Genomic DNA, 12,205 nt, shown 5'->3' on the forward strand with positions numbered 1-12,205 from the left:
TAGGCTAAAGGGGCATGGCAGGTGGCAGGTGACCAGACCCCGAAGGGATGGGAGAAGAGGAAGGTGGCATGTGCGTGTAGAACCAGGAGAGGGATGAAATGGGTGAAACAAAGATAACAGTACTGTGAGGAAAGATCAGAAGGGCAGGGCTGGGGTGAAGAAACAAGAGTTGCTATAACTTTGACTGACATGAGATTTGGGGGGAGGAACCCCAATGACTGTATATTTAAAGGCCTGGGTGTTTTAAGGCACAGAACTGACCAATAAGGCTGAGTGGCAGCATTTTGTTTCAGTGCTGAACTGCTGACAGAACAAAGTTCCAGAAGTGATTTCCCTGCTTTTAAAGGTCATACATCAGGAAAACAAGCTCATCGGCCCAACTCAACCATGTTGCCCAGCGAGCTAGTCCCACCTGCCTGTATTCAGCCCCTAGCCTTCTAAACCTCTCCTGTCCATGTACTTATCTAGATGGATTTTAAATGTTGCTGATGTGCCCACCTCAATCCATTCCAAATTCTTCCTCAAAATGGTCTCGGTGTCGTCATGTCCCACCTCAGAGAACAAAATGTTTTACAAAATGACGACAGCAGAGTCCGGCGGACTGGCTGGATATTAAGCTTCCTTAGCACTGTCCGGAGCCTGAGGCCGCGAGTTCGGAGTCCCACCATCGGCAAGTTGATACCAAAGATCGAAGCCCGAAGTCCAGAAGTTAAGACGCAATGGCCAAAGCCCTGAATCTGCGAGTCCACGGGGCAAGTCAGAGGCCTGATGTCTGTGAGTTCCAGAGTCTACTGGAGGCAGCCAGTCCTGGGGCTGGAGGTCTGTCTGTGTGAGTGAGTGGGCGGGAGGGATAAAAGGGGGTTGTTTTCGTTGCTGTTCTGTTGTTTTCGTTGTACTGAACATTGTGGACTCTGGATCTGATATTGCGTGCTATGTTGGTGCCTGAATTTGTGGCGACGCTTTGCGGGCTGCCCCCAGCACATCCTTAGGTTACGTTGGTGGTTAACACAAATGCCTCATTTCACTGTGTGTTTCGATGTACTGTACGTGATAAATAACTGAATCGGAATCAGAAAGCATAAGGTTGCAACTGGCAGATGTTTGATAATTAAGTATTGGGGGAGTGGGGGAGAAGACCACAGGTTTGGTTTTGCCTAAAGAAGGTGGCATCGATTATTAAGGACAGAAGCAGAGAACAGCCCGGTCAGCCTGATATCACAGCTTATGGACAGCCTCAAGCACTCAATGAGAGCATTGGCCAAGACTGTATTCTAGTCTGTGCAGTATGACGTGAAGATGTAACCTTTCTGGTCCGAGCTGAGATGATCACGGAGAGAGTGAGCAGTCCTACCGTGATCAAATTGGACAAGGTGACTGTGTGGTCACTCTGAGCAATATGCCACAGGCCCACAGACTGCAGTGCAAACACGAGAGCAGGGCTGATGAACAAACTGACCAATATAGTTGATTCAAAGGCATTTATATATGATCATTCAGCGGAAGATCACATGCTACACTGCAAGAATCATTTCAAACTATTCTAAACTGAACAGTATTAAATTAACGTGGAACAGAAAATGTAAAACACAATATAATTAAGGATTAAAATCCATCAACACAAGTGCAATTAAAATTGGTGATAGTGTGCAATCAGCTGAACTAAAGCCAACTTAAAGAACATCCGACCGAGTGCAGTAGAACTCCGATAATCCGCTATATGACCGTGGATAGGATATGGCTGGTTCAGCAAATGGTTACTGGAGCCTTGGTTCCTGCACTCATTTCAAACTCACCAGGACCACATTGGCTGTACTCCCTTTAAATTCAATTTGTTGGAAATTTGAGACTCATTTATTTATCATATGTACATTGAAATGCATCCTTTGCGTTAATAACTAACACAACCTAAGGATGTGCTGTGTTCCGGTGCCAACATAGCCTGCCCACAATGTTCAACAGAACAAGACATGCAGCGATAGCAATGGATCAAATGCAGTGCAGTGTAGTGGTTAGTGGAATCACTTTCCAACAATCACTGATTGGTGTTCAATTCACACCGCTGTCTGTAAGGAGTTTGTACGTTCTCCCTGTGACTGCGTGGGTTTCCTCCAGGTGCTCTGGTTTCCTCCCACATTACAAAGACAGACGGATTAGGCTGTGGCCATGCTATGTTGGCGTCACAAGCATGCTGACAACTTCGGGCTGCCCAGCACAATTCTCGCTGATTTGATTTGGCACAAACGACGCATTTCACTGTATGTTTCGATGTACAAGTGACAAATAAAAGCTAATCTTTAATCAGTGACAGGGAAAAAAACTGCTTTCCTTTCTCCCATCCATACACCATCCACTCACTCACACAGAGTCAGGCCTCCAACCCCAGGGCAGGCTGCCAATCTACTGTCTCCAGCACGAACTAGCTGATTGACAGACATCGGGCCTCCACTCGCAAATATTTATAATTCAATGCAAATCTTAAAAGTGAACTGAAAGTATTCTGGGGTGTTTTACAAATAGTTGAGAAAACCGGTCAGTCTGACACCAATGTCCCAACCCTGCTGGATTATTGGAGTTTTACTGTACCTTTGGATTGTAAATGATGCTACAAATATTGACACAAGAGATCCTGAAAATGCTGTAAATCTGGAGTAACACACACAAGATGCTGGCGGAACTCAGCAGGTCAGACAGCATCTTTCGAAAGGAACAAACAGTTGACCTTCTGGGCCGAGTCTTTATCCTGAAGAAGGGTCTCAACTCGAAATGTTGAGTTGCTGCCCATCCATGGATGCTGTCTGACCTGCTGAGTTCCTCCAGCACTTTGTGTGTGTTACTCTACAATTATAGGAATTAACTCTTGAAGGCGGTTCTTAAACATGCAGAGTATATTGAAAGTGCAGTGAACATTATCATTTGCAGAAGAAAATTAATTAATCTGTCATGGTGCGTGGCGCACAAGCACAGCGTCCTCTAGTGGTTACTCAGGTCAGGACGATTTCACAAATTGGTTCTCTCTCCTTGTACAAGACGCGATTTGAAACACCAGACGTCCTGGAAAGAAAATAGGGAAAGTGTTAGCATTGCCTCTGTTCTGGTCCAATTGCGGGAAAATTTGGTACATTGAAATGGTCATGAATGCAATTCCTTCATGGCTATATGCTTTAAAGGAAACATTTACTTGCATAATCAGTTACTATGCGATCTGGCTGTTGGATCCAAAGGTTCTTCAGAAGTCAAGAATGAGGCATAAAACTTGTTGCTTACGATCATTTTATTAAGTGTAACAAGAGTGGAAAGTAAACAAGAAAGGACAGACAAGAGAACAAAGAAGAGACAAAGGAAAAAGCAGTTGTGCTCTCGTACTCCGACTAGATAAAAAAAATTCCAATGATAACAATTAGCCTTTAAAATAGCCAGATTCACATGGCATGACACCTGCTACTGAAAATTAAGAACTTTTTCTAGAAAAATTACAGAAGCAACTGTACCGTACTTACTGGAAAATTCACTGAACAATTCCAAACATAGGGCTAATTATATAAACATACAAACTTAAAAAGACTAAACCACAGGAAAAATAACAATTCTACACCCTAATCCAACAAGGTCAAATATCTTCACTCTTCCATAGGCTGTGTGCACTGCATAACTTTTTCAAACTTCTGAAGTGCCAGGAAAAGAGTTGCCCAGCCTAATTCCTTGTCTTCACTGGGTCTGGAAATTTTACAGTAGCTTTTCATCTTCTGTGCAACCCTGACATAGCCTCGAACCCCAGTAACCATGGAGCAAAAAAGCACCCACCCAAACAGTACTAATTCTTTTGTATTAAACTGAGCTGGAAGTTGGAGGCCTGGAGGCAGCCTGTCCTGGAGGGGTGAGGTGGAGGGAAAGAGTGAGTGAGAGAGAGTGTGTGTGTGTCTGTGGCCTGTCTTGCTGTTGTATTGGTCAACTGAACACGGTGGGCAGAATGTAGGACTACAATCGCAAGCTGCCCCCAGCACATCCTTAGGTTGTGCTGGTTATTAGTGCAAATGACGTATGTATGTATATTACGGTGCATGTACATGTGATAAATGAATCTGAATCAGAAGGAGTGCACAGGCTTTGAGTTTGCTTTCTGGGTGGCTTCACTGGGCCATGAAGTGCACTGATCTGTCAGCCCTGCAGGAGCTTTACTGGACTATCCAATAGTCAGATACACTATTGATCCTAATTTGTGTACATTAATTTGAATAATATTGTGCAGAAAAAAAATATGCAGGGCTGATAGAGCAAACAGACGATCAAACAGCAGCATGGAGCAAGGAAGCTGGTCCTTCTACCCATCTGGTCCATGCTGGTCAAGACTCCCACCTTAGTGGGAAATGTTGCAGCTCTTTTAAACTCTGGATAGACCATATTATGTTCAGCTGTGGTTGCACCATTATAGGAAGGATGTGGAAGCTTTAGAGAGGGTGCAGAGGAGATTTACCTAGATTAGAGGACACGTCTGACAGGAGAAGGGGTAAAGGCGGGTTACTAGCTCCTTAAAACCAGTCACTCTGCGCAGATGAGGCTCGTCAGCTGTGGTTGGCAGCTCACCTAGGGGAAGGAAAGCTCTGATCTCAAACCTCCACTGCGTTGTGGCTGAACCCGCCCATGGGGAAGACTTTCAGAGTAAACATTGCTAAAATAAATAAATAAATAAATCTGGAGCTGGAGTCCCTAAGACAGTCATACGTTGAGTTTAACACTGACTGGCAACTCCTGCGACGCCTCTGGTGACAAACTGTATCGGTCTCTGCCGTCCCTTTGGATTCATCAGCTGCGTGGAGCGTGGGAGCCTGCTGCCTTGGCAACAGTTTGCTCTCCATGTCGTACTATCCTGGCTTGCGTATACGTAGACAGCTAGGCCGCAATGTCCATGGTCAACCCCATTCAATAAAGGGCCTCTTACGACCAGGGCCTTTCCCTTTGGATGAGAGCTGACTTGACAGAGGTGTACAGGTTATGAGAGACAGAGACAGAATGAAGAGCCAATGCCCTTTCACCAGGGTGTTAATGGGCAATACCAGGACATCTAATTAAGGACAGTGGAGGAATGTTTAGATTCGATGTCAGAGGTTGTGTGTGTGTTTCTTTTAAGACAGTGGTGAGTGTGTGGAAAGCCCTGCCAGGAGGGGCTGTAGAGGCAGATACACTAGGGGCATTTAAGAGACTCTTAAATAGGCAGATGGATGCAAGAAAAATGGGGGGTTATAGGCTGGGTGGGAAGGAAGGGATAGACTGACTGTGGAGTAGATTTGTATAGGTCAGCACATCATGGGCCGAAGGGCCTGTCCTCTGCCATTTTGTTCTATGTTCTTAACAAACGTGAGCACGTCGAAATCACCGTGACGGACAGCTGTGGAGAACAAGTCACCGTGCATATTTAAAGCGGAGTATGACAGGGTGTCAAAGGTTATGAGAAGAGCCAGGAAAATGGGTTGAGGGGGATAATAAATCAGCCATGATGGTATGGCAGGGTAGAATCAATGGGCTGAATGGCCTAATTCTGCTCCTGTGTCTTATAGTCTAAAACAAGTTGAGGTTTGGTTGATCTTGTTTCCCGATGGCGTCTCAAGGTTCTGTGTTCATTGGTTTAAGGTGCATTAATATCCTGTGTGAGAAGAACGGCAGCAGTTTGCTTTGCTGACATTGAGAAGGGTTGTGGACACAGCGTTCTTACAGCTACCAAGTCCCAATGTTACCCAGTTACCAACTCAACTCCACATTAAACTATCCCTAACAACTCGATTTGATTACAAGGCCTTACGCAACTTTAACAATTTAGATTTTAAATACCTACCGCCAAAGACACATCCTTGTCAAGGTTGTACTTCTTCTTTCCTATTTCAAGAACCTCTTCCTCGATATTCTCCTGGCTGGTACCCTTCACGTTAATGTAACTGCAATCTGCACTGGCAAAGTGGCAGGAAATTGCCTGAAAATCAAACCACACGCAACAGAGGAAGTCAGTATTGAAGGAAAAGCATTGTTCAGAACAAGGCTGACAAGTCTGGGAGCTTAACTGAAGGTTTTAAGATTCTTTGATAAAGATAAAAGATTAGCTTTATTTGTCACACGTATACTGAAACATACAGTAAAAAGTGTTGTTCGCAACAGGCCAAAGAGCGAGGATTGTGTTGGGGCCAGCTCGCAAGCGTCAGTACACTTCTGGCATTGAGATAGCACGCCCACAGTTTAATAAACCTAAACCTAATATATCTTGGAATGGGGGAGGAAAACAGAACACCCAGAGGAAACTCACGTGGCCACGGGAAGAACATACAAACTCCTTACAGAAAACAATGGGAACCATAAGACCACTAGACATAAGGCAGAATTTAGCCTATTGAGTGTGCTCTGCAATTCCACCATGGCTGATTTATTATCCCTCTCAACTCCTTTCTCCTGCCTTCTCCCTGTAACCTTTAATGCCTTTATTAATCAAAAATCTATCAATCTACATATGCTTTAAATACACCCAAAGACTTGACCTCCACAACCGTCTGCAGCATTGAATTTCTCAGATTCACCACCCACTGCCTGAAGAAATTCCTCGTCATCTCTGTTCTAAATGGATGCTCCTCTATTTTGAGGCTGTACGCTCTGGTCCTAGACTCCCCTAATATAGGAAACACCGCTCTATTTTGGCCTTTTAATATTCCGTAAGTTTCAATGATATTGAACCGGACGATATAGAGCAGGATTAGAGCATTTGGCCAGAGTCTGCTCTGCCATTTCATCATGGCTAATCCAGTTTCCCGCTCAGCCGCAATCTCTTGCCTTCTCCCCATATCCTTTCATGCCCTGGCTAATCAAGAATCCACCAAACTCTGTCTTAAATATACCAGATGACTCGGCCTCCACAGCCGCCTGCGGCAATGAATTCCACAGATTCATCACTCTCTGGCTAAAGAAATTCCTCCTCATCTCTACTCTAAGAGGATGTCCCCTCTATACTGAGGCCGTGTCACCTGGTCTTACACTCCCCACCGTAGGAAACATCTCCTCCACATCCACTCTATTGAGGCCTTTCAACATTCGATAGGTTTCAATGAGGTTACCCCTCATTCTTCTGAATTCCGGTGACTAGAGGCCCAGAGCAATCCAACTCTGCTCATATGACAAGCTTTTCAATCCCAGAATCATTTTCATGATCCTCCTTTGAACCCTCTCCAATGCTAACATACCCTTTCTTAGATAGAGGGCCCAAAACTGCTCGCAATATTCCAAATAAGGCCTCACCAGTGCTTTATAAACATTACATTCTTGCTTTTATATTCTAGTCCTCTTGAAATGAATGCTGACATCACATTTGCCTTCCTCACCACTGACTCAACCTGCAAATGAACCTTTAGGGAATCCTGCACAAGGACTCCCAAATCCCTTTGCATCTCAGATTTTTGTATTTTCTCTCCAGTTACAAAATAGTCTACTCTTTCATTTCTTCCTCCAAAGTGCATGACCATACACTTCCTCACACTCTTGCACTTGCCACTTCTTTGCCCATTCCCCTAATCTAAGTCCTTCTGTAGCCTCTCTACTTCCTCAAAACTACCTGTCTCTCTGTGTATCTTCGCACGGTCTGCAAACTTGGCCACAAAGCCATAAATTCCGTCATCCAAGCCACTGACACATAACATAAAAAGCAGTCCCAACACAGATCCCTGTTGAACACTAGTCATCGGAGGTCAACCAGAAAAGGCTCCCTTTATTTTCACTCTTTGCCACCAGCCAATTAGTCAATGCTCTATCCATAGAAACTACAGCACAGAAACAGGCCTTTTGGCCCTTCTCGGCTGTGCTGAACTATTTTCTGCCTAGTCCCACTGACATGCACACGGACCATATCCCTCCATACACCTCCCATCCCTGTATCTGTCCAATTTATTTTTAAATATTAAAAAAGAACCCGCGTTTACCACCTCGTCTGGCAGCTCGTTCCATACTCCCACCACTCTCTGTGTGAAGAAGCCCCCACTAATGTTCCCTTTAAACTTTTCCCCCTTCACCCTTATCCCATGTCCTCTGTTTTTTTTCTCCCCTTGCCTCAGTGGAAAAAGCCTGCTTGCATTCACTCTATCTATACCCATCATAATTTTATATACCTCTATCAAATCACCCCTCATTCTTCTACGCTCCAGGGAATAAAGTCCTAACCTATTCAACCTTTCTCTGTAACTGAGTTTCTCAAGTCCCGGCAACATCCTTGTAAACCTTCTCTGCACTCTTTCAACCTTATTAATATCCTTCCTGTAACTTGGTGACCAAAACTGAACACAATACTCCAGATTCGGCCTCACCAATGCCTTATACAACCTCATCATAACATTCCAGCTCTTATACTCAATACTTTGATTAATAAAGGCCAATGTACCAAAAGCTCTCTTTACGATCCTATCTACCTGTGACGCCACTTTTAGGGAATTTTGTATCTGCATTTTCAGATCCCTCTGTTCTACTGCACTCCTCAGTGCCTTACCATTTACCCTGTATGTTCTACCTTGGTTTGTCCTTGCAAAGTGCAATACCTCACACTTGTTTGTATTAAACTCCATCTGCCAATTTTCAGCCCATTTTTCCAGCTGGTCCAAATCTCTCTGCAAGCTTTGAAAACCTTCCTCAATGTCCACCACACCTCCAATCTTTGTATCATCAGCAAACTTGCTGATCCAATTTACCACATTATCATCCAGATCATTGATATAGATGACAAATAACAATGGACCCAGCTCTGATCCCTGTGGCACACCACTAGACACATGTCCATGCTAGTATCTTTCCTGTAATGCCATGGGCTTTTAACTTGTTAAGCAACTTGTCAAAGGTCTTCTGAAAAGTCAAGTACACAACATCTACCGATTCTTTGTCTATCCTGTTTTTCTTCAAATTCCAACAGATTTGTCAGGCAAGATTTTTCCTGACTACTGCCTACGATATTATGTGCCTCCAAGTAACCTGAGAGCTCACCTTAACAACCAACTCCAACATCTTCCAAACCACTGAGTTCAAACTAACAGTCCATAATTTCCTTTCTTCTGCCTCTCTCCCTTCTTGAAGAGTGGAATGACATTTTCAATTTTCCATTCCTTCAGAACCGTGCCCAAAAGATCACTACTGATGCTTCCACAATCTCTTCAGCCACCTCTTTAAGAGCCCTGGGGAGAATACCATCTGGTCCAGGTGACTTATCTACCTTCAAACCTTTCAGTTTCCTAAGAACCTTCTCCCTAGTAATGGCAACTTCACCCTCATTCTACTAAACTCATATTGAGTACAGGCCCAGAGATATCAAATGCTCCTCATACATTAACCCTTTTGTTTCCAGGATCATTCTAATGAACCTTCTCTGGACGCTCTCCAATGCCAGCACATTGTATCTTAGATAAGGGGCCCAAAACTGCTACCAATACTCCAAGTGCAGTCTGACCAATACCATACAAAACTTCACAATTACCTCTACAAAGGCAAAATCTCATTGATCCACAAAACACCAATGAATGTTACTGCATTCCTACTCAATTCCTGAAAAACCACTGCACCCAAAATTGAAACAGGGTTTGGAGGTGACAATTAGTAAACTTCATCTAATTCCAACTATCAAATGTGGTGATAGCAATGCCAGCCCCATGGCCTCGTATCACTCAGCAAGATCAGAAAGTGTTGATCAAAGCACAAACTAAATTTATTATCGAAATACATTTCTGACATCAAATACAACCCTGAGATTCATTTTCTTGTGGGCATTCACAATAGAAAAAGAAATACGATAGAATCAATGAAAAACTACCCAGAGACTGACAAACAACCAATGTACAAAAGAAGATGATCTGTACAAATACAAAATACATAAATAACAGAGAATTGATGGTGTGAACAGCCAGAGGCTTTTTCCCAGGGCTGAAAAGGCTAACACGAAGAGGCATAGTTTTAATGTGCTTGGAAATATGTACCGAGGTTGGTGCGTGGAATGCACTGCCAGCGATGGTGGTGGAGGCGGATACAATAGGGTCTTTAAAGAGACTTTTAGATGGGTACACGAAGCGTAGAAAAATAGAGGCCTATGCGCTAGGGGAATTCTAGGCAGCTTCTAGAGTAGGTTACATGGTCGGCACAACATTGTGGCCAAAGGAACTGCAATGTGCTACAGATTTTCTATGTTCTATGAAAGAGGCATTGAAAGTGAGTCAATAGACTGTGGAATCAACTTAGTGTTGAAGTGAGTGAAATTATCCATGCTACTTGAGGGGATTTTGTTTGCGAAGGAAGTTTATTTTGCATTGGACTCTCCATCTACTATATGCGATGGGTCTCGCTTTCCTGTAACCCCTGTCCATCAACCTCACCTTTCGGAAGCCACGAGTCTGATTGGTTCCCGATCCATGGATGAGTAGAGGGTGAAAGAACACAGTGTCACCCTTCTCCATTTCCAGGTGAAGCCGGGGATGACTGGGGTCATAATCGTGGATGCCATGATACATCTTATTGACGCCACCCTGAAAATATAGCAGACAAGGACAGCATACCACATCACCTTCATGAGCAAAAATAAAATTCTCCATGGAAACAACACAAGAAATAGGAGCAGGAGTAGGCCATCCGGCCCATCGAGCCTGCTCTGCCATTCAATAAGTTCATGGCTGATCTGGCTATGGACTCATCTCCACCTACCTGCCTTTTCCCCATAACCCTTAATTCCTCTACTATGCAAAAATCTATCCAACCTTGTCTTAAATATATTTACTGAGGTAGCCTCCACTGCTTCATTAGGCAGAGAATTGGAAAAGCAGTTCCTCCTCATCTCCCCCGAATCTTGAGGTTATGTCTCCTAGTTCTAGTCTCACTTACCAGTGGAAACAACTTTCCTGCTTCTATCTTACCTATCCGTTTCATAATTTTATATGTTTTTATAAGATCTCTTCTCATTCTTCTGAATTCCAGTGAGTACAGCGAGTACAGTCCCAGGCAACTCAATCTCGTCTCATAGTCTAGCCCCCTCATCTCCGGAATCAACCTGGTGAACCTCCTCTACACCACCTCCAACTCAAATATATCCTTCCTCAAGTATGGAGACCAGAACTGCACCCAGTACTCCAGGTGCAGCCTCACCAGTACCCTGTATAGTTGCAGCATGACCTCCCTGCTCCTAAATTCAATCCCTCTAGCAATGAAGACACAAGAAAAGCCAGAAAACTCAGCACTGGAGTGTTCCAAGTCTGATACATTTCATTAACAGAACAAGTGTAATTACTAGAAACAATTTTAAGCAATCCAATTCTTGATGTGTGTTAGTTTAGCACTCTAACTTTCCTGAAATTAGGAGGTTTGGAATTTCTGATTAGGATTTAATTGTGATATTTAAATTTCTGTGCAATCTTGTTTCAAAATGATGCATGGATCTTATTTTAGTAAATTTTCGAGAAGAACAAGCATTTTGTAATTTCACTCCTCAAGGTGATTGTCCTACTTTTTTTTTGTGAAATGCATCCTGAGAGAAATCATCTGGCTCCACAAACCAGGATTGTTCTCTGTCAGACCTGGAAAGTCAGATTCATTATCAATGACCCAGATGACATAGTTTATTGAAAATCACCCTTAAAGCTTGTAAATTCCAGTGAGTACAAGCCTAGTTTCCATAATTTGTGTACTTAATTAAGAGATGCAACACGGTAACAGGCCTTTACAGTTCAACAGCCCACACTGCCCAATTACACCCACAGGGCCAATTAACCCACTAACCTGGTACCTTCGGAATGTGGGAGGAAACCTCGGCACTTGGAGGAAACCCAGGCATCACAGGAGAAGGTACAAACTTCACAGACAGTGGCGGGAATTGAACACTGGTCGCGGTATAGTAACGGTGTTACACCACCGCACTTACCGGCCAATCGGGGTAAACGTGTTTCTTCAGGCTGCCCTTGTGTGTCCCCGGCAGCACCACAAGGCAGCCGTTGTTGCGGTCCACCTTCTCCATGGCAGTCCAGGCACATACGATCTGGGCCGCAGGCCGGAATGGAAAGTAATGCAGATCCTGGTGCAACGGATGCCGCGAAGTCTTCTTTCCTGAGAGCGTGTGCATACAGAACTCAATATGGTACAGGGGACAGCAGCATGAAGACCCAACACTTAACATTTTAGGAACAGCTTCTTACCGTCTACCATAAGATATACAGATATATAT

General features: G+C 43.9%; 1 protein-coding gene across 1 annotated transcript in view; it reads right to left on the reverse strand.

Annotated features, from left to right (window-relative positions):
* Positions 1–1,464: 1,464 nt before the first annotated feature.
* phyh (phytanoyl-CoA 2-hydroxylase) overlaps positions 1,465–12,205 on the reverse strand; it is a 31,465-nt gene continuing 20,724 nt past the window's right edge. Inside the window, exons 6-9 of the mRNA XM_063072788.1 lie at positions 11,906–12,087; positions 10,371–10,520; positions 5,828–5,962; positions 1,465–3,051 (exon numbers count right to left, since the gene is read on the reverse strand). Coding sequence (XP_062928858.1) covers positions 2,998–3,051; positions 5,828–5,962; positions 10,371–10,520; positions 11,906–12,087 — 521 coding nt within the window. The 3' untranslated portion in view covers positions 1,465–2,997. The remainder of the gene's footprint in view (positions 3,052–5,827; positions 5,963–10,370; positions 10,521–11,905; positions 12,088–12,205) is intronic.

Source organism: Mobula hypostoma, chromosome 20, assembly GCF_963921235.1.
Source record: "Mobula hypostoma chromosome 20, sMobHyp1.1, whole genome shotgun sequence".
NCBI lineage: Eukaryota > Metazoa > Chordata > Chondrichthyes > Myliobatiformes > Myliobatidae > Mobula > Mobula hypostoma.